The sequence below is a fragment of the Quercus lobata genome, chromosome 2, assembly GCF_001633185.2.
Source record: "Quercus lobata isolate SW786 chromosome 2, ValleyOak3.0 Primary Assembly, whole genome shotgun sequence".
Lineage (NCBI taxonomy): Eukaryota > Viridiplantae > Streptophyta > Magnoliopsida > Fagales > Fagaceae > Quercus > Quercus lobata.
In genome coordinates, this window is record NC_044905.1 from 7328473 (window position 1) to 7351214 (window position 22742).

Sequence of the window (22742 nt, forward strand, 5' to 3'; positions counted from 1 at the left end):
CAATTTAGTGCCACATGTCCATCAATTTTTTTAATTTTTGTGCAAAGTAAATTATTGGATGCAAAAACCAAAGAGTCCAATAATAATGAACCTTCAAAAAACCAATAATATCTACTCCACAAAAATCCACAAGGTGCCCATGCATCTTCTAAGGATATGTCTCATGAAGTTTTTCTTCCTCACCTACTCTCAGAGCAATTCAATGGAGGTCATGTCAAATACTCACTAATATCTTATGTTTCATGTGCAAAAAGTTTTAGTTTCATTCTAACTCACGTTTGGTTGGACTTTTTACAGCATTGAATTGCTTTTCTTCGTTGTTCTCCTCATACAGTAATGAATTGCTTTTTGTAACATTTTTTTTCCTCAAGGTTGGGACGAGACCTACTGCTTGAGATACCTAAATGATTTTCATATGAAATCCATTTCTTAGGTGACAAAACTTACCAGGTCAGCGCTTTTAGTCTCATCATTTATCTCTTCGATTATTTTAATAAATATTTTGGCTGTTTTTCAAATTTGAGTAATGGTTCAATCGTGGCATTTTGGAAAAGTCTTTTTTTTTTTTAGTTTCTCATGTGATAGTATTGTTGGCTTTGATTAGGAACGATTACGGCAATGGGGCAAGTTAATTGATTTAGGAGACAAGGGGAAAAATATAAGACAGATATAGAGATACAACCCACACCACAAAGGATTTGATGCATTTTCACTTCTAATTTAAAAAATTTACAAATTCCTTCTAATGAAATTTTGGTAAAAGTTTTGTTTGGTTGTAAGAAAATAGAGAGGACAAAAAGGTTTTGTGGTCATGTAATAAATAATAATACGTCTTGTGTGTGTGCACGGTTAACGGTTTTTTATTTTTTTTTATTTTTATTAGTTTATTTTTGTTTCAATTGCGTTTTATTTGCTTGCTCGCTTAACACAAAGGAAAATAAAAATATATACTTTCCTATTTACAGTTCTTTGCAAATATAAACCTATCTCAGGAACCAAGGGCTTATTTGGTTTCAAAAAGTGGTGTATTGAGTTTTTATTTTCTTTACTCTAAATTCAAATCTTGAATTTGAATATAGAAAAAAAAAAACATTTATTTTCATATTTGGTAGTATTTGGTAAGTTGTTTTGAATATATAGTTTGGATATAGAATATATCATACCCGAGTTTGGTCATTGTTTTCTATTTCAAAAAAAATAACTTTTCTCACTCACACACATCACATTACTATTGAAAAAAAAAAAAAAAACCATGTGTTTTCACAATATTTACGAATAAGCCAATATATTCATATTCATTGAAAACGAAAACGCTAAGAAGTTGTATTCATTTTTTGTATTCAAATCAAACTTTTAGGATATTGAAAATGAAAACTAAATAAAAATACTAAAACCAAACCAGTTTTTTAGTAGTGGGACCCACTAAAAACTGAAAATGAGAACAAAAAACAGTGCCTTTTTTTTTTTTTTTTTCCAGCTAACCAAACATGCCCCAAATAATTTTATTAATCGATTGAGTATATATTGTTGATAGAGGGATCTTATGTTGTTAATGATGTTGTAAATTGTGATATCAAGGAATGAGGATGATCACTAAAATGGTTTTTCTTTTTCTTTTCTTTTTCCTAATATTTGGTTGATTTTGAATTACATAATTTGAATTTAATTGATGATTGGCTAATGAAATTTATTTTAAGGGCAATCCTTCTTTAAGAAATAAATAAATAAATAAAAAACTGGCAATTGTTGAGGAGGAGAGGGGGGGATAATATAATTTGTGATATTTGTTGAAAGTTCAAAAAGATTTGGGTTTTGAGGGTAATTTATATTTAGTTTCAGTAATATTTCACCAATTAAATAAAATTTGTAGAAAACTGTACAACTGATTAATGAAATAGAATAAAAAAGAATTTTTTTCAATAACATTTAATATATAGTGCAATAGGTTAAGAAGTTCCTTACTTTTATGTTTATATGGTATTTGCTAAATGTTCATTTTTAACTAATTAGCGAGTGGTGTTTTAAATATGTATCATAATACCGAAAAAAATATTACCAAATTGCAAGAAAAACCATTTTAATACCTTCAAATGTCATATTATTGTTATTATTTTTTTTTTTTTTTGAGATAACAAAATCAAATGATCATTAAGCTTTCACAAATGTACATTTTTCGTTATTTATTTGACATTGTATTGTAGAACATAATTACTCCAAAACATAAAAGTCTTGGTCGAACTAATATTCTATGTGTTTAATAATCCAAACTTAACATTAATAGTACCACTACAATTGAATATTCCCGCATGTAAACACAGGTTATATGCTAGTTACTTATAAACTCAAGATCCAAATAGTAAACATCTAATGTGAGACTCAATATATGCTCACAACCCTACTCAAACAATTCAATTCAATCAAATTCTCACAAATGTAGGGTATCACAATTTAAACTCCCCCCACATGTTTTTTATTTGCAGATGAACTCCCACCCTTCTTAAATAACAAAATTGTTTTTTTTTAATCATAGACACCCAACCAGAATTTGAGTGAATTATTAAGATTACCATGCGGATGAAGAAGGTTAAGGCAGCTTGTGATAATAACCTCACCTTTCATCATTGTTATCCGATCTCTTGTTCACTCAACTACCTCCACAAGTTATGTAATGTTGATCTGGCCCTTTCCCAAGGATAAAGTGATTCCTATAAACTCCACATTCATAATTGACACCTTAATTAAGGCTCAAATTATCTACTAGCATGTTTCTAACTCGAGCTCACACGTATTTACTGAACATGATGGATGAGTTTGAGAAGTTGGTATATTGGCCCAATCATGATGCATAAGTCTTGAAGTATTCCTAAACTAGTAATGTACTATTATGTATTCTCTATTCGCTTCACCAAGTATGATGAGCTAATCAGCAAATAAGAGGTGAGAATTTGGAATTCTCTTTTTTGAACTTATTGCTTACTCTAGAGTTCAACTCTTTGGAGTATTTTTGAAAGCAGATCCCCCCATTAATATGAATAAAAAACAACATAGTAAAAAGGTTCTCTGGTCTAAACCTCTTTGCCAATGTTGAAAACCATAAATGTCACTCATCGTTGTGATCCATTGGAAAACGGAAAACCCATTATGGAACCATCCAATCCAAGGCAACAAAAATCTCTTTTCTTTTGCTTAATGTAAATGATTTTTTTATTAACTCAATTTTAGCATGCTAAGCAATTTTTTTTTCCTGTGCACATAGCACACGTTGTCGATTATATATATGGCACACGCTTAAATGGGTCCCGAACTCATTGAATCTTTGTCTAGTTGTCCTTTTAGACCGACGTGGTCTCTTTTGTCCTTTTTTACATTCCCACTTACAACTTCACTATTAAAAAATTTAAAAAAAAAAAAAACTTGAGTTCCAAGCCTCAAAGCTATTTATCATCTTTGTGATTGTGTTTACTTCCCTCCAAGTTGTTTTATTTTTCCATTTATAATCCGCTGACCCAAACATATTTATTCCTTTTCAAACCTGTTAGCTGAGCTCTCTCTTTTCTCTCAACTCTACCCCATACACAAACGCAACTTAACCAATCAAGCTCATATAAATTTTCCCAAATACCCATTTTTTCGCTTAAACAGAAAAAAAAACAAAAACAAAAAAAGTTTCACACAACAAGAGCGAAAATCGAAAAATGGGGCTAACGTTGGTACAGAACATAACATATTGGTTATCAGAGCACCCATCAATCGTGAACTTCCGCTGGAGTCCCACCCAATCGTGGGGCTCCACGTGGTCATTCGTCATTACAGCAATCTCCTCCTACGTCGTACTCGCCACCACCCTCAACCTAGTGCTAATCAAACGCCGCCGCCCGCTGCCACTCGGCCCAATCCCGGCCGTCCACAGCCTCGCCATGGCGCTGATCTCCGCCGTCATTTTCACCGGCATTCTCCTCTCCGCGGCGGCGGAGATCCGAGACACGCGCTGGTTCTGGCGGCGGACGAGGACGACGACGCCGTTTCAGTGGCTCCTGTGCTTCCCGCTGGGCACGCGCCCCAGCGGGCGCGTGTTCTTCTGGTCCTACATTTTCTACCTCTCGCGTTTCCTCCACCTGTTCCGCACATTCTTCGCTATCCTCCGTCGACGGAAACTCACTTTCTTTCGTCTCTTCAACCACTCGATCCTAATCTTCATGAGCTTCCTCTGGCTCGAGTTTTCGCAATCGTTTCAAGTTCTCGCGATTCTGCTGACGACTTTGCTGTACTCCGTGGTTTACGGGTACCGTTTCTGGACCGCGATTGGGCTGCCCAGCGCGTGCTTCCCATTCGTCGTCAACTGCCAGGTCATTTTGCTTGGCTGCAACTTGGTTTGCCATTTTGGGGTTTTACTCTTGCACTTCCTGAGAGGCGGGTGTAACGGCATGGGCGCGTGGGGGTTCAATTCGGTTCTCAACGGAGCGATTCTGTTGCTGTTCTTGAGGTTCTATGTGAAGATGTATTTGACGAGGAAGAAATCAACGCTCGAGGTAGCGCGTGAAGATGACGCTTCCTCGATGAAACTCAAAGATAAAGACACTTGATGGTTTATACTTTGTACGAGTTTACGATCCCTTTTTCTTTTTCTTTTTCTTTTTTTTTTTTTTTTTTTTTTTTTTTTTTTTTTTTTTTTTTATATATATATATATATATATAATGATATACCCATAATTGAGGATTGTATATGTGATCAATGAGTATATACTTTTGTATTTTGCATAATAATTTTCTTTTCTTTTTTGGTTAATTTCATTCCTATACTAAGGTTTTGATTAATGCAAATCAAGTCTAAAATTCATCAAAATTGACCAATTTAGTCTTTAAAGCCAACTCAATCCTTAAAACAATTGAAAAAAATGAATAATTGATCTAACATTTTGTAGGAATTAAGTTGGTTAGTAAATTCACTAAATTGGTAAGTTTTGAAAAATATTAAACCTGATTGGTATTTGTCCAAATCCCAAAATATGTTAATGGAATTTACATGATCCACTCTTTATTATCATACTAACATTAATTAAATTCTTTTTGGTGTATATGAGATGTCCTTAAAATAATAAAATCATAAAAAGATTTTACTAATTGAACCAAATTGGTAAATTCACTAATTGTAAGTTTTGAAAATTATTAAACTTGATTGGCATTAACCCAAATTCCAAAATATGCTAATAGAATTTACAGGACCCACTATTGTTTTTTATTATCATACTAACATTAATTAAATTCTTTTTGGTATGTCCTTAAAGAATAAAATCATAAAAAAGATTTTACTAATTTAACTTACTATAATTCACTGCATATTATTATATTTTAGTGGTGGCAAAGGAAGTTTGCTTGGACAACAAAAAGGAAAATGTGAAGCCACAGATTACCTCTCTTTGTAGAAGCTTCCACTTTGAACAGAAAAGTCCAGCAATGGGAATATTGTTTTTGATGAGGTGGGTGGGCTCTTAATATTCAAATTCAGCAAATGCAAATTGAATTCTATGAGCCCACGCACAAGAATAACTAAGGATTGTGGAATGATTTTGGTACCCTTGAGGTTTCTTTTCTATAAGCAAGGTAGCTACTGTCTATTTCAAGCGTTGAGTATTCAGAAATAATTTTTAGTTATGTTTGACCCAACATATATTCTTCCAAATGATCTCTAAAATTTATTATTTTCGGCCATCGCTTGACCTTACCAGGAGAAGAAAAGTTTATAAACTATAAACAAGATGTTTTCTAGAGAGGTGGTTGTCAAATAGGGGAATATCATTTTTCAATGAAGATCAATGTTGGGCACAACTTTTTTTTTTTTCATAACATGTAAAAGTGGTAAGTTTTTATTGGAGTAACGTTACATAAGTTGTATAACTAGAATTATTGGTTAATTAATTCAAAATCGAATAACTTATTTTGACGTATTAGGGACACTTGAATGCAATTTTTGCATATAAAAATAAAATAAAAAAGAATGTTAGGGATACAATATTTTTATCTTGCTAATGGAATGATTTGTGATTGAAGTAATATCATTTTTCTAAATGTTCAACATTTTTTTTTTTTTTGATGGGTCAAAATATTCAACATTCTTATACTCGTTATAAAATAAAATGGTACCCTGTTTTTTTATAAGCAATAAAATGGCACCTTTGTCCTAACTATACGTCAGCTTTTGGTTCATCTCTAAATGATTAATTGTTTCAATTTTTAAATCAAACAGAATTCTTTTTTTCTTTTTTTTAAACCTAACTAAAACAGAATTTTTTTTTTTTTTTTTTGGTTAAAGAGGGAACTGCAATAAAATTAACTAGCCATAAAAGGTGATGTTCTGGCTGAAAGCCTTAGAGTATACAAACCATTAGCATCCGCATTTAAAATATTACAAAAGTCATCATTAGGCGGTGCATTAAGTACAACAAAAATTCCAGAGAAGGAGCAGTCAGCTCTTGACATGCTGGATTTGCTTCAGGAGGTACCTGCAGTCATTGAGTAGAACAGCACATGAGTTATTAATATCTTTCTTAAACTACACAAGATTTACAACAACTTGGGCATCTAATTCAACATGCAGGTGGTTAATACCAAGTTGGACTGCCAGCATCAGCCCATCCCTCACTAAAACAGAATTCAATGATACATTTATCATGTCTTGAATGATAATTATTAATAATTTCTTTTTACCTACTCATGTGCTTATAATGTAGACACATGACATTAGCAACATAGCCTTACAAAATCAAAATATGTAGATACGTAAAACACACGTTAAGGGCTATGATGAACAATTGGTCGGTGTTCACCTGCGGAGAAAATCATAGGCTTATCACAAACCTTGGTCGTTTTCGTAATTTTGAAGATTGTACGAAAAAAAAGTATTGAAATCAATTTCTCAAAGGGTATGAAAGCAATGTATTGCATTTACAATCAAGGTTCTGTTTGTTTCAATGTAAAAAAATTTCACATTTTTTTTTCCAAGTGTTTGATTGAAACACTTAAAAGATAAATCTGAAAATAAATGTTAAATGTTTTCTTGTACTAATGTGTTCTCACAAGTGTTTGGTTGAAAGTTGAAACACTTAAAAAGATCAACAATTTTTAGTATTTAAATACTGAAAACTGTGGGCTAAAAAAAAACAATGCGTTTAATTAGAGTGTTTTTTACTGGAGTGTTTGAGTTATGTTACTCATTTTAGGTGTTTAAACACTAAATTTAGAAAACTCATATTCAGTTTTCAGTTTTCAAATAACATTACTTAATGACACTTTTGTAAATATGTTGAAAACCATAAGGCTCACTTGATTAGACAAAACATAGACTTCTCACTCATCAAATAAAAAAATATTAAATTGTACTGTGCTTGTCAGCTTTTTAAAAATAAAACACACATACCAAACACACAATTATGTTTTTTCACATATCAAAACATGTTATTTTTTTATTTGAAACATGATACTAAACATATTTTTTGTTTTATGAATACTATAAACACGTGTTTCTACAACACTTTTTAAACCTCAATTTTCACATCATTTAATTCAAAGATACTAAAAATCTCCGTCCATAATGTTCTTGTATTAAGGTGTTCTCGTGGTCATGGACCTTACAGGCTTGGCTGGGTCTAGAGTAGATAGCCTTGGCATTAATGCTGGTGAATCTGTGATGTCGGCCTATTAAGTAGTAAGCTTCTCTCACACGTTAGAGGAGGAGGTCTTTGCAATATAGTTGAAAATGGCTTGCTGCAAAACAAATCGTAGGTCATCGTATGGTTATCAAACAAGAATTTATCTCGAAGCTACTTCAACTATTGAATAGTATAACTTTAATGTTTTAGTTGTATATAAAGATGCAATAATTATCCAATGGATATGACATATAATCATAGTTTTAAAAATTGGATCGGACTGGCCAGTTGAATCGGTTCAATTGAGAACCAGTCACAAATCTAACCAGTAGACTTACCTTATTTTTGCATTTTAAATTCAGTTCGACCTATAATTAAGTATTCTTTCTACATATTGTGAGAAAAATAATACATATATCAGATGCATAATATATCTTCTTATAAATTCGCTCCACATATTGTGAGAGAAATAATACATATATCGGATCCGTGATATATTTTCTTATAAAGACGAGTATAATGGATTGAATTTGCTAGGTTCTTAATCCTATCCATTTATTGTTAGACTCAAACTAAGCTTTTTACTTAATTTGGAGAATGCTTGTCCATGAAGACATGCATTGAAAAATTGGGCTCTTATCCTACTAAAAAAAAAAAAAAAAAAACTTACCCCAGCTAACATTGTTAGAGGTTGGGAAGCAATGATCAGTTTGTTGGGCCATTTTGGGTCCAATGTGGAGTAGAAACTAACCCACAAATGCTGAGAGTCCATTAAATGCAACTAAACAGTGTAAACCCAACCTCCACTTTATTTAAACATATTATTGATTATTCCGAGCTATTATTAGCTAAAAAATAGTACTACTTCCTAACCAATGTAACCGAAAGAAACGAAGCTTTCAGTTTGACTTATCCGAATGAATCCAACCAATGACGTGGCCCACCTCATTGTGCTTTTAACCCTGTGCATATACAGTATACCTCTCCCCTGGAATCCAAAAACTCTTCAGATTCACATTTCTCTGTTCTATTGGTCTATAAGTATAACCCTTTATATACCACAGCAACACCTAACCCAAACTTTTCCGATATATATTTATAAAAAAAGTCGTATAACTATATCTATATATGACAGGTTTTGTATTCTAGAACCTTAATCTCGAAGCCAAAAAGCAAAACCTTTAATCATTCCACTCTCCGACAATTCACACTTCGCGTTTGGTCTGACTCTCAGGTATCTCTGAAACTTATCATGTTCATGTTGAAAAATTAAATTTAGAATTTCAGATTTGTTTTTTTATGTAATATTCATGGTTTAGCGGTTTCTGTTAAGATTGTCAAAAGTGATTAGGATTTTTATTTTATAATTCCTATGATTAAGGCCTAATTATCTTATTCAGGATAGGTCTAGATTTCCATTTGTGATTTGGTTAATGAAACTGATATAAACTGATGAGAAGTACAATTTTTGAGATTTGATTTATGCTAAGTTGTGAATTGGTTATTTGAGTGATTCATAGTCAATTTTTGAAGTAAAGAACAAAGAGTTATGAAAGCTGTTCTAATTCCTGTTCCTTAGGTTTTCCAATTATATTGGACCATGTTGTTGTATTGACCAATGAACCACGTGGTTGAATTTAATTGTCCTTGGATAAAGATAACATCATTTTTTGTTGTATTTGGTCAATACAACCATGTAGTTGAATTCAATTCAAGGAAATTTAGATACAACACCTGAAAACCGTACCTAAGTTAAAAAGATAAATGACGTTGATCTTTGCTTTGTATTTTCCTTGCCAGAAAAGGATCCTCTCCAATATCCATTTTAAATAAATTTCATTTTATAGTACGGATCAAATATTACAGATTTAAAGTTGTATCTAATACTAGGCACGTCATGTACGCTTTTAGATACAAGAAACCAAATTTAACCGTGAAATGGATCATTCCTTGCCACTTTGGTTGGAGACTTTCTTTTAATTTAGAAAATTTGTTATCATGATGGCAATAAGAAGAGTAATATTTTCTTCAAGCTTTACTATGTTGTTTTAATATTTGACTGGATCTCCTCATTTTTGTTGGGCTTCTAGTCCAAATGAATGTCGGTTTGAGTTTTAGCATTAGAGACACTTATCAAAAACACCAAACTCTCGCTCAATCTAAGGTTTAATGGCCTTCTGCTTCATCAGGGATGAGCTATGTGGGGGTTTCTTCGACGATTGGAACACTGCTCAGCCTATAGTGGTAAGATTTATTATTAGTTGTACTGATGACTTATGATCTTCTCTTGGAATTGGTTTACATGTTCAATTTAGCTGTTTGATAGAGAAGCTATGACATGGATATGGACTGTTTTTCTTTTAAGATGGACATTTCCCCCCCTAATATTTGTTTTTATTTATTTTCCCTCGAATTTTAGGAACATCTCCAGTAACTTTGGAGGCCCACTATTGTAGCTGTCTTTAGGAGTAAGGTTTTTGAACAGTTTCTGAAGAGATATGGAAGTTTACGGGCCACTCAAATCTGATATAAATAAATTAAAGCACCGCCCTTTGACTCCTATTAGGACTTTAAGGGGTATTACTTGTTTACTGGTGTATATTTCCACTGCCTTCATGTTTTTAGTGTATTTTACACCCGTGGCTGTTGTTATGTTGCGGCTTGTCAGCATACGTTGCAGTAGGAAAGTAACATCCTTCATCTTTGGTATGTGGCTTGCCATGTGGCCAGCTCTATTTGAAAAAATAAATAGGACTAAAGTGGTTTTTTCGGGAGACATTGTTCCAGCAGGGGAGCGTGTTTTGCTTATTGCCAATCACAGAACTGAGGTTGATTGGATGTACTTGTGGAATCTTGCATTGCGGAAGGGGCGTTTGGGCTACATCAAGTATATCCTTAAGAGCAGCTTGATGAAATTACCTCTTTTTGGTTGGGGATTTCACATCTTGGAGTTTATTCCTGTGGAGAGGAAGTGGGAAACTGATGAACCTGTTATGCGCAATATGCTTTCAACGTTTACGAATCCTCGAGATCCATTATGGCTCGCTGTTTTTCCCGAAGGAACTGATTTTACGTACGACCTCATTATCTTCTTTCATATTCTATTAAATTCTGTGTGCATGAATCTTATTTTATAGGAAAAGATTAATATAATTAAGTTCAGCATATGTCTTTTTTGACCTTATTAATCTTAAGTTAACTCATTTTGGCTAGCAATTACAGATCTTGACACATAGTAAGTGATGCATGCAGTCCTTTTCATATATGCTATGCATCTTTCCTTATATGCTGTCCACATATTGTTTTGTTCTAGGACACATTTTGAACCCATGAAATTTTATTTGGATGTAAGACTTATGTTTACTCCATGTAAGACATTAACTTTTCCTTGCTTTCTTATACAGTGAAGACAAATGCAAAAAGAGTAAAAAATTTGCAGCTGAAGCTGGACTTCCTATGCTGGAGAATGTCCTGCTCCCCAAAACAAGGGGCTTTTGTGCTTGCTTAGATGCTCTGCAGGGCTCCTTGGATGCAGGTTCTTTTACAAAATTATGCTCGTCTTCCATTGAATAATTTTTTTTTTTTTTTTTTTTCACTTTCAAGGGAGGGGTTTGCATTGGCAATTGTTTAGTAAAATTAATTGCATATCTCTGGTAAGGATGAGAATTTGAATGTGCTTATACTGTGATCTGCGCATGTGGTAATGCCAACTCTTTCCCAAAGATGATGCTTTGCGGCCTTCTCTGCCTTAATAACTGCAATTCCTGATTCCTTTCGCATTACCATTGGGACTGTAGATTAGTGTTGTGAAACTTACAAAGGAATGGAAGAAAAATGACTGCTTTCAGTAGAATCTATTGACAACGTCTTGATGATTGAAACTGCAGGTGGTGAACTCAGTTGAAATGTTTGCTAGTTTAGTCACATCTAATCTTGATAGCTGTTTGTTTGTTACTTGTAATTCTTATGACAGGAGTTGTACTTGTTTATCATTTTCATTTCAAATAGCTTGTTTGATGCTTAATAACCTTTCATGTTTATTAAACTGCAGTTTATGATGTGACCTTTGCATACAAGCATCAATGCCCTTCTTTTTTGGATAATGCGTTTGGTGTGGATCCTTCAGAAGTTCACATTCATATTCGACGTTTCCCTGTTGAGAAGATTCCTGCATCTGATAGTGAGGCTGCTGATTGGTTAATGGATACCTTCCAGCTCAAGGACCAGTTACTCTCCGATTTTAAAGCTCAAGGCCATTTCCCTAACCAAGGAACAGAAGAAGAGCTTTCTACGCTGAAGTGCTTGGTAAATTTTACTGTTGTAATTTCTTTGACAGTTTATTTTACTTATCTTACCTTTTTTTCGTCCATTTGGTTTAAAATATACGTAGGTTTATCATGTGCATACCTTTCATTTGCTACATATTTCAAAATTCAACCTTGGCCAGTTTTAGGCTTTCTTAGAGCAATGTTCTATAGCAAAAAGACAAGAAGCGCGTAGTAGCTTGTGAATTAGAAATTGGAACAATAAATTCTTGTTTATGAACTTAATTTCTGAATGTTTGAATCTCCTGCTGTAATTTTAATGTTTTGGAATGTTGACTATTTGTTGGGTGATCAGAACCTTGAGAGTAATTCTTTAGTCTTTACTGTTAGAGACTTTTTACATATTCAAGTTTGCCGCTGAAATGATAACTATTCAGTAGAAAATGCTCAGTTCATTCTTTCAGGAATAATTTGTAATATTGCTTATAGAAGAGGCATGACGTTGTGGTTAGGCCCCTTATTGAGTAATTAAGGTATCTGTTTATTTGGGGATCTCTTTTGGAATTGACAGTAACATAAGCTGAAAGGTTGTGCCAATTGATGTTGCTTTTTAGAGAAAGTTCAGCTCTAAATAATTGCCAGTTAGCTTCAAGAAAAATGCTCCATGCTTTTATTTAAGGCAGATTGTACTTTGTACCCAATGTTGAGCTAAACCACAACCATTTGTTATTGAAGATATAAACTTTTGTTTGAACGTATGTATGGTCCATTAGAATTCACGTTTCATTGCTTTCTAATTTTGTAAATCAGCGCTTATGTAGCTTCAAGTAAATCTATGACACTGTTCATCTTGCAACCTGGGCAAACTAGTGCTGAGTGCAGAGTTGAAATTGTAATGTTCTAATCAAAACAAATGTTTTCTTTTGACAAGTTTATTGGTTATTGACTAGGTACTATGTTGTGCAGTCGTAACTTTGCAATAATATTTGCCTCCACCTATACCCTTCCTAAAATAAATCTCTATAAAACAAAGAAGACTCCTGATATGTCAAGTCTAATGTGCTTATTTAGTTACTGCATGCGCACATCTGAAGAAAATTTCTCACTCTCCATGCTTCCATTGCGCTATAAGAATTGTAGTCAATATTTGTGTTTTAAAGTTATCCATCTTTACATCCATTCCCTCCTATCGTGTGGTCAACTCAATAATGTTAAAGATTTTAAATTATCTGTTCAAACTTTCAAGATTTGGCAGGTGGCATCATAAGAAAAATTGTGAATAACAGGACTAGCTAGAAACGTCTCAGAATGTTATCGAACTCATTGAAGTATTTCATAAATAATCTAGTCTGTCTACCGTATGAAATGGATATATGTTGTAAAGCAGGATAATTTACTGAATATAAAAGATAGATAGTCAATTTGAAATAACTAATCTCCTAAACTTGAGAAATGTTTAATTTTTTGCTTAATTTTCATTAATGCATTCAACGTACATAAGTAGTCAATGATGAGATAACCTCATCCACAAATCTTAAAACATAGGGAACTAATTCTATCCTAAAACATAGGAATTAATTTGAATACAAGCAAATAACAATACTAATCTACTACTACCTTATTCAGATAAAGATCTATCCCTAAGACTAAATTTAAATACTTCTAATTCAAATAACAATCCCTAAGACTAAATTTAAATACTTCTAATTCAAATAACAATGCGGGCATCCCGGGTCAAAACAATGTCGTCTCACAGTAAAAGTGATCTACACATTTTTGCAAGTAGAGGCGAACTCATTTACACATCTGGCCCGTCATACTTCTGATTGTCCACCACAGTTTTTTGACAAATAATTGTCGGTAGCATTTTCTTTTCAATAAATTGTAAGATGCTTATTGTCCACCACCAATTCTTCATACGGTGAGGATTAAAATTTTATCAACGGGCCTAGTTTTGTAGCTATTGAAGATGTTCAAATTGGAGCCCAAATGAAAGGATGCACAATATATCACATTTTGACGATGAGATTTTAGATTGATTCAGAAGTCAATATAAACTCAAAAGTCAAAGCAAAATGACACACACACACACACACACATATATATATATAAATAAATATGCATGCATCTCTCTCTCCCTCTCTCTATAGCAATCATTCATTAAATAATGGGTCTAAACTTTAAATAGTTGAATAGAATTTTTTTTTTTATAATTAATTATATTAAGCTAATAACATGGTGCCAACCCAACAATCAAACCCAACCACAGTGTTAGGCTTGATATTTAGACCTACCATGGTTTGGGTTGGGAAGTTCTCGATCCAAGGAAGTAGGGTTGGGCTGAAAATTGAAAAATATCCAAAACTTAACCCATGCAACCAGCCGATTAATGGTTTTTTTTTTTCATAGTGTGTGTATATATATATATATATATCAATGTTTGTGGAAGGGGGGGGGGGGGGGGGGAAGGGTTTGTGGATTTGGCCTACCAAGTTCCAATACATAATGTGTCTTTTTGCATGGTGCAATGTAAGTTTTATATAAGTTCACAGCATATAAAATTTTAATTTTTAATTTATTGATAATATTTTATTTCTAATAATACAGAATTTGTAAATCTATTTTTTCATAAACACATAAGTAAAAAATAATCTATATCTAATAAACTTGAATAAAACAATGTCAAACTATAACTTAGTTATTATTAAATTATTAACCATGTGATAGAATAAAAAAATATAGTAATGGTGTTTAGTCTTTACTAACATTAGGAAAGAATAATTAATTAAATAATTCATAAACAAGCTTAGAGACTATATAACACAGATCAATGATGAGCTCAATTCGGTTATGTTTGAAATAAAATTAAATAAATCAATCATAAATTTTTTAATTATTTGGCTCGATCGATTACAACCCTATTTGAGGTTGTCTTTTTTTCTTTTTGAGGTAAAATTTGAGGTTGTCTTATATGGATAAACCCAAGTTGGTTTTGGTTGTCCAAAAAAAAAAAAAAAATCACCTGAAAGACAACTAATGGGTCAATTAGTCATCAAGGTTTTGGTTAGATGAAACTATGACAACCCTGCCAACCTTCTTTGCATGTGTTAGGTTTCTTTGCCTTTTGACCTCATGAATGTTTTTTAACCTGTTAGGTAATAAGCTTCAACATCATGACTACTGTTGTGTCCAATTTTTTGTTTAACGACAATGAAAGAAGCTATGGCTATTTGCCATTGTCTTTGTTAAAAAAGGAACATAGCCATCTCTTCCACGCACTGTTTGTTTGCTTAATGTTGGGTTGGTTGAACTAAGCCCCAAACCGAAATGTTCATAAAATTTCTTATTAGGTGGAAACAGCAGCACTGGTGACCAAGTTGTGATCTTTCATTTACCAAATCTTTTGAAATTAGCTGTGATATGACATATGAGTAACTTGTTGACTTGTCTTAAGTTCCTTTTTCCATCTACCGAACTCACCTGTATTTTCATACTACAGCCATATCAATACATTATACATAATGTATGATAACAACATCATTATAAGTAAAAAAGGAAAAAGGTTTCACCGATTAACCTATTAAGTGACGGCAAAATAAGAAGCGGGTTGGTGTATTGCAGTGTCAATGTGTAGCTTTTGACCTAAGACTAACAAAAGATAGATTGATGTATGGTGTGATAATTGGATACCAGGAGGACCTTTCAGGTATCGTATTAGGACCCATTATCCCATGTAGAAGATGAAATTAACGTTGAATTTATGCATCAAGTAGATGCATGGAATCTAGAATCTTTAACCATTCTACTGCCTGACGAAATCAATGAACTTATTAGAGGTACTCTTTTGGCACAATACCATATCCAACCAGACAAACTGATTTGGCCAAATTAACGGCTAGTGCACTGTGAAAGAAGCATCCAAATTCATATACACGCATGAAGGAATTCATTTTGATAAAAGTAGATGGAATTGGATTTGGAAAACCCCATGTCCACAAAAAATTCAAATTTTTATATGGAAATGCACCTGTAATAGATTACCGACAGGTTCCTTTATTGCTCATCACCAACATGGTATTGGCTCCGAGTGTCTTCGATGTCTAAATCTTGAAAGCACTTTACATGTCATTTGAGAGTACCCTTGGGTAAAGGAATTCTTGATTGTTGTTCCTGAACAACGAGAAATGTCTTTTTTCCATAAATTGCTGGTAGAATGGTTACATGAAAATTTGACTAATATATCTCCCAGTTCTTGTCAAGTGATGCCTTGGAATATTTAATTTGCTTATGGAATTTGGCAACTTTGGCTTTCTAGAAATAATATGATATTTAATCCTCCTTTTGAAACACTTAACCAATTTATACACAAAACTTTACATTTAGCTACATAATTTTATCGTCTTGCATATGATAGAAAAACAAAAGGTACAAAAGTCACTAAAATAATATCCTGACATCCTCCACAACCTTCTTTTGTTACTTTAAATACAGATGATAGTTCTAAATATAACCTTGGTAAAGAAGGAGGTGGCAATGTTTTAAAAGACAGTAAAGGAAGATGGATAAAAAATTTCTCATTTCACATTGGCATTGCCTCAAATAAATGAATAATATTGCAAAAATATGTGCTGTTAGATATGGTTTAAAAATGGCCTGGGAATTAGGGTATAAACACATAAATCTAGAAATTGATTCTCAAATTCTCGTCAATTAGCTAACAACATATGGTGTTCTGGCACTGGAACTTTCTCTTTTGATTTTGGATTGCAAAATGCTGCTCGGCCAAAAATGGATTGTCCTTTCACGTTATGTCTTTCGTGAAGCAAATGATGTGGCAAATGAACTAGCAAAGAGGGGACAGGTGCACCAATGTAGTGTCAGAGAATATAATGAATGTCTAAATTTTGTTTGTGTAAAATATGTGTGTGATATTTTGCAACTAAGCACTCTCGCGAGTGCCTAATGGACAATACTTGTAACAATGCTCCTTAGTTAATAAATAGATCCTTTGTTTTATTTTTAAAAAAAGAAGAAGATAGATTGATGTAAATGATACAGAGGTTTTCATAAATTTCCAATAACAACTTACAATTGTTTTTTAAACAACATTACTTTCATAAGTTCCCCCCACTAACACAAATAATGATTTTTATTTGAACCTATCATAAAATGTCATGTTAACATAATATTAAATTATGTTAACATCCTAAACAATTGGATGGTGTAAATTTGTAAAATGGTTCACATAATATTAAATTATTATTTGTAACTAATTAATAATACAATTTGACCATTTGTAGTAAAAACTCATTAGTTTGTTAAAATGCAAAAAAATTTAGTCATAGTTTTATTACATAATGGAAAAAGAAAAAAATAATAATAATCAAGCAGTTTGTGAACCAGCACTTATTCAAAAAATGCTACATATTAACGTTAACCATTGTGAAGAAAAAGTTGAAAATTGTGTATCTTATATTTATAATTTTCACAAGAAAATAACGAAACATAACTTATTATATAATTTTTGTTACAACTTATCACATGATGAATTGTGAATTGTAAAGAAAAAATGGTGGATTTATATAGGTTCATGCTTCCATCACTTACAACTCACTATGTACCGAATCGTAACAAAAGTTGTGTGATTATGTTCTTAGCATTGCTCCAAAATACCATGGCAAATTTTGAGAGTGAAAAATGAAAATAAGTTGAGATGAAATTGGGTGGTGGGGAGTGTGTGGGTGTGGATATCAACTGCAAGGAGTACGTGTGAGGGTGGGAGGTTGTGCTGATGTTTGCCACGTGGGGGTTTGACAGACAAGATTCACGTCCTCTGTTTCCGTTGTCATAGGAAAAAGCCGTTGTCACGTGACTTGATTCTCATCCACATGCAATTTAATCGATCTTCTAAAAATAAAATTAAAGGAAATTACGTTATTTATCAAACAATTATGGGAGTAAAAAAAGAAAAAGAAAAAGAAAAAATACCAGACGGCACATCAATGGCGTATCTTTGATTAAATCCAAAAAATATTTTTAGCTGAAAAATACGTTCCACACTTCTTTCTGCATGGTCTTTAACCATGCACCCATGCCGTATAAAGTAATTTTCGTTTTCTTTACCTACCAAAAATAAAAATTGACATGATGGTACCAATATACCTTTGACCAAAAACGTTAATTTAGTCTTAATCATTAATTAATTAACTTCATTATGTCTGTTGACACAATTTATTTCTTGGAGAATTTATATACATACCTTTTATATTTATATTTATATGTACTTTTTTTTTTGGTATAAATTTTTTTTTTTTTTTTTAAGAAAAGTGGTATAAACATTTATATGTACTATGTACTATTCTTTTTCTTTCTTTTTTTTGATGAATACTATGTACTATTCTATTCCTTTTAATATTTTTTTTTTGAGGAAATTCCTTTTATATAATAAATTAATAATATTATCATGTACACATACCTTTTATATTTATATGAGAAAATTGTGAAAGAAATTGTAGAGAAGTTTCTAGCTTGCCAATGCGGGCATGCCAAATCAGGTAACGTAATACGTGGGGAGCTGCAATTGGTTCACACAACAAGCAAAGATTCACTGATTCCGCAGACAATAATATATTCACCCAAGCAAAACCCCACTACACACATGAACGATTTAATGCTCACGAAAAGAAAGGGCGAAATTTGATAATGCAGAAAAGTATGTCGGCGTTCCAAATATAAATACGTATAGCTCTACACAACAACTCCCCCACAACCCTATTGTCAAAACTACTCTAACCTCCCTCCTCTCTTTTCCTGATCTCCATTAATTATCTTCTTCTCTCTCTCTCTCACACACACACACAACATGACACCAATGGCGAAAAGCTCAAAGATTTTCTCTCTTCTCCTTCTATTCTCTTTAGGTAAAGTAAATCCCTTATTCAAGTTTACAACATTGAAAATCTCTTTATGTGCTCAAAACATGAATTTTATGGTAACTTGAAAAATAAAATCTTGGGTTTTATTTTATATCTTTGTTTCTTTATGTAATTGCTTGCAGGTAGTCTAGCTTCAGCGACAGTATTTACCATCCAGAATCATTGTGCTTACACAGTGTGGCCTGGAATTCTCTCCGGTAACGGGCCCACACTCGGGAATGGTGGATTTTCATTGGGCCCAGGTTCATCAAGCCAGCTCACGGCCCAACCCGGCTGGTCAGGCCGGTTCTGGGGAAGAACCGGGTGCAACTTCGACGGTTCAGGTAACGGCGAGTGCGCCACAGGAGATTGCGGCTCTCTACAATGCACCAATGGCGGCACGCCACCTGTCACGCTGGTCGAGTTCACGATCGGCACGGGTCCCACGGGCAAAGACTTCTACGACGTAAGCCTCGTCGACGGTTACAACGTTGGGATGGGAGTCAAGGCGACCGGCGGAACCGGTGACTGCCAGTACGCCGGGTGCGTCACCGACTTGAACGGTAACTGCCCGTCTGAGTTGCAGGTCACCGCGAGTGGCTCGGTAGTCGCGTGTAAGAGCGCGTGCGAGGCATTCAACACGGCCGAGTTTTGTTGCACTGGGGACCACGCGACACCTCAGACATGTTCGCCGACACAGTACTCGCAGATGTTCAAGAATGCTTGCCCCTCCGCTTACAGTTACGCGTACGATGATGCTTCAAGCACGTGCACTTGTTCAGGGTCGGATTATTTGATTACGTTTTGCCCAACCGGGTCACGATGATCATAGATTATAGTGTTTGTTAATTTCTTGGGTCCTATTATGAATTTATTTATTAATATTCATATTATTTATGATATGTTATTCTTAACTTTAGCGTGCTTGGTTATTATTGATTATTGTTATACTTTGATTTGAAGTTTTAATTCTGTTTGTAAAGATTCTTTGCATTATGGGGTTTTGGTTGTTTGGTTTGGTGGGAAAGAAACGGTTTGATAATTGGTATTGATGGCAATGTATTCAGTATTTTGTGATGTGAGAGAAGGCAAGAACAACGTTGGGCTTCTTGGCGTTATATTCAACATTTGGCGATTGGGTGAGTCTCAAGCAAGACTTGCATCAGTTGCATGTTCATATTTGTCATAATCTAGGGTTTCTGATTAGGTTGCATTTAATTTTGGATAGCAATGGGTAGGTTAAGATATAATTTGAAAAACCCTCTTTGTCCCTTCTTTTATTTTTCATTATTTTGGCTTGGAAAGTCTTGGGCTTTCTTTGAACCTCGTCGATCAATGAGGTTGACAGAAGAAAGGTTTTGGTTAATTAGAAAAACCCTAAGCTATTAGAAACTTTAAAAATACTACAAATTTTAACGGTTGATGGGTCACTTCTTAAACTCAAATAAATTTTAAAATTAAAACCCATTTATCATATTATACACTAGTAAAATGAGAAGAACATGTAAGGTTCATGGTTTTTACTTCTTGGGTTATAAAGTACCAATCAAATTACTAGTGAGAAGCTCAAATTAAACTTCTCAAGATCCTATGTTACAACGCTAAAGATTTTTGTTTTCTCAAATCGCATCATATTCCAACTATTATACAGGAATATTATTGAATTTTAAATGAATCTAATGGGTAATAATTAATATGCATAAACAGACGTGGTTTAAGTAACTGTTGTAGATGGTTAGTTTACTTCGCCAATACCAAGACCATTTAATTAAGATATTTACAAACTAAGTTTAAACGTAAAAGTTGATATTAGTATTAAGTTTAAGTTCGGATTAAAACTCAATAACAAAGTAAATGAATGAAGATTGAACATCTTAAAGGTCACAGATTTTAGAACAAAGCAGGCCTAGTCTGATCCAGCTAGAGCCTAGGGGGCCATTTGGTAACGTTATTTGTATTTTTTGAAAATACGAGTATGTGAAAAAATATGTAAAAATACATATAATGTTGTTTAAAAACTGAAAACATATGTTTAAACACATGTACCAAACGGCCGCTAGAGAGCAAGATATTTCACATCGAAACTAGAAAGGTCATTCTAGTACAATAATGATTTAGTATTCTTAGAGCAACTGTATCAGTCCATGCTAAATTTTTGCCTATTTTGCACCCAAAAAAAAAAAACATATTTTTTCTATTTTACCCACCCATTTTTATAAAACACCCACATCAGTTTATCTATTCTATCATATATTTTATTTAAATAATAATTTTAAAAAAAAAATTTATTATATCAAATAAACCACTACCTACATGGCCCCACTCACCTTTTTCTTTCTTTGTTGTGAGATAAAGATAAGTGAGAGAGCAACCTGACAGGGAGAGAGAAAAAAAGAATTAAAAAATCATTTGCATATAAACAGTAACCGTGCATATATGCACTGTTACTGTTCATTTGCAAAACAATTTTGTATGCACGGTTCATATGCACGGTTACTGTTCATTTGCAAAACAATTTTGTATGCACGGTTCATGTTCATTTGCAAAGCAATTTTGTATATTTGCACATTTTTACAAGTACTGATGTGAGTATTTTTGTTGGGGTTTATGCTCCAAAATCCAATTTTTGTCATAAATAATTAAATTGTTTAATTATATAAGACTATTTACAAATGAGCTAATGGGACATTATCATAGTCTATGAGATGAATAGTATGTGATTTATGTGAAAAGTCAAAGAAGATATAAACTACAAGTTCTTTATAAACTCAAAATGTAGTTCTTAGTCGGTGATGAAATTGGGCGTTTCATCTGCAAAGACTATAGCAGATGGTTTGTCTTGATCATGGAAGTGAAAACTTCTAGTTGATGTGTCTTAAGAGTTAAGAAATATTAAATTGGACCGCTGTGAAATTAATTATTCAATCAACAACTGTCACCTAAATAATTAATCTCACGACTTCTAATTTCATAGACTCTCAATCCTAAGAGGATAGTGAACCCGATCATGAAATGTAGGTTACTTTGATATATCAGGAGTGAGATCTAATATTTACGATCAAAATCTCAATATGTTGGATAACCACACGTAGTGTTGAGAGAACATATATTTTTAAATGAAATTCATAATCTCTTTTTATAGAGACACGAAATATCTCCTTGAGATAAGTTTAATGGGAACTGGTTATTCAGGGCGCCCACTTTAATAAGGAGTTACTAAAGTTTATATTTATTGAAATTGGATTTCAATAAATGTGAATAACTAAAAGATTAAACCGGGTACTCAATGATAAAATAGTTGTTCACAAAGTAACAGTTCTTTATGACTTTGTTCACTATGGATATTTCATGGAGGGGTCATATGATATCATTAGAGTCTTGGAATATAATTTATTAATAAAGTCTAGAGTGCAATTATATTTATATAATAGTATTAAATATAATTAATGGTAACTTTAGACTTGTCAAGAGTTGACAAAAAAGCCTAAGGCCCATTAGAACTAGTGTCTTATTGGTCCCTTTTGGTCCCACTCCAAGCCACACACTAAAGCCCAATTGAAAAGGCCCAATAGGCCAGCCCAATCAGATAATCAGTTAGTTATAAACGGAGAAACATACAGAATTTATTTTAAGAGAGACATCATTGTGAAATGGTGTGTATGTGTGAGTGATGCCACTCGATTATTCTTTCTTGGAAACTAATTGAGAGACCACACTTCTTAGGTGTAAAGTGGAATTGGAGTGAAGATTAAAAGTTTTCCCATAGTACTTCTAATATTTTGTTTTGAATTTCACCACACCATAGTTCGCTATCTTATTCTTAAATTCTAAATTTTACATAGTGAATGTTATCAATCATGAATGAAATAAATCCATATTTGTTGCTTCCGCTATATGTTTTGTATAAGATACAAAAC

General features: G+C 33.1%; 3 protein-coding genes across 4 annotated transcripts; all 3 read left to right on the plus strand.

Annotated features, from left to right (window-relative positions):
• The first annotated feature begins 3456 nt into the window (after positions 1–3456).
• LOC115977951 (elongation of fatty acids protein 3-like) lies at positions 3457–4650 on the plus strand. The gene has a single exon (XM_031099984.1). The coding sequence runs from the start codon at positions 3696–3698 to the stop codon at positions 4581–4583; it is 888 nt and encodes a 295-aa protein (XP_030955844.1). The 5' UTR covers positions 3457–3695; the 3' UTR covers positions 4584–4650.
• Positions 4651–8596: 3946 nt separating this feature from the next.
• Positions 8597–12280, plus strand: LOC115974275 (probable 1-acyl-sn-glycerol-3-phosphate acyltransferase 4). 2 transcript variants are annotated; one of them, XM_031094546.1, is made up of 5 exons: positions 8597–8880; positions 9836–9890; positions 10066–10719; positions 11051–11181; positions 11698–12280. In XM_031094546.1, exons 3-5 carry the CDS (start codon positions 10145–10147, stop codon positions 12144–12146), a joined length of 1155 nt encoding a protein of 384 aa, XP_030950406.1. In that variant the 5' UTR covers positions 8597–8880; positions 9836–9890; positions 10066–10144; the 3' UTR covers positions 12147–12280. The 2 variants fall into 2 exon arrangements, with proteins under 2 accessions (XP_030950406.1, XP_030950407.1); XM_031094547.1 differs by having other exon boundaries at positions 8600–8880; positions 10434–10719.
• Positions 12281–18619: 6339 nt separating this feature from the next.
• On the plus strand, positions 18620–19807 carry LOC115974276 (pathogenesis-related thaumatin-like protein 3.5). Its single transcript, XM_031094548.1, has 2 exons — positions 18620–18831; positions 18969–19807. Exons 1-2 carry the CDS (start codon positions 18774–18776, stop codon positions 19649–19651), a joined length of 741 nt encoding a protein of 246 aa, XP_030950408.1. The 5' UTR covers positions 18620–18773; the 3' UTR covers positions 19652–19807.
• The last annotated feature ends 2935 nt before the right edge of the window (positions 19808–22742 follow it).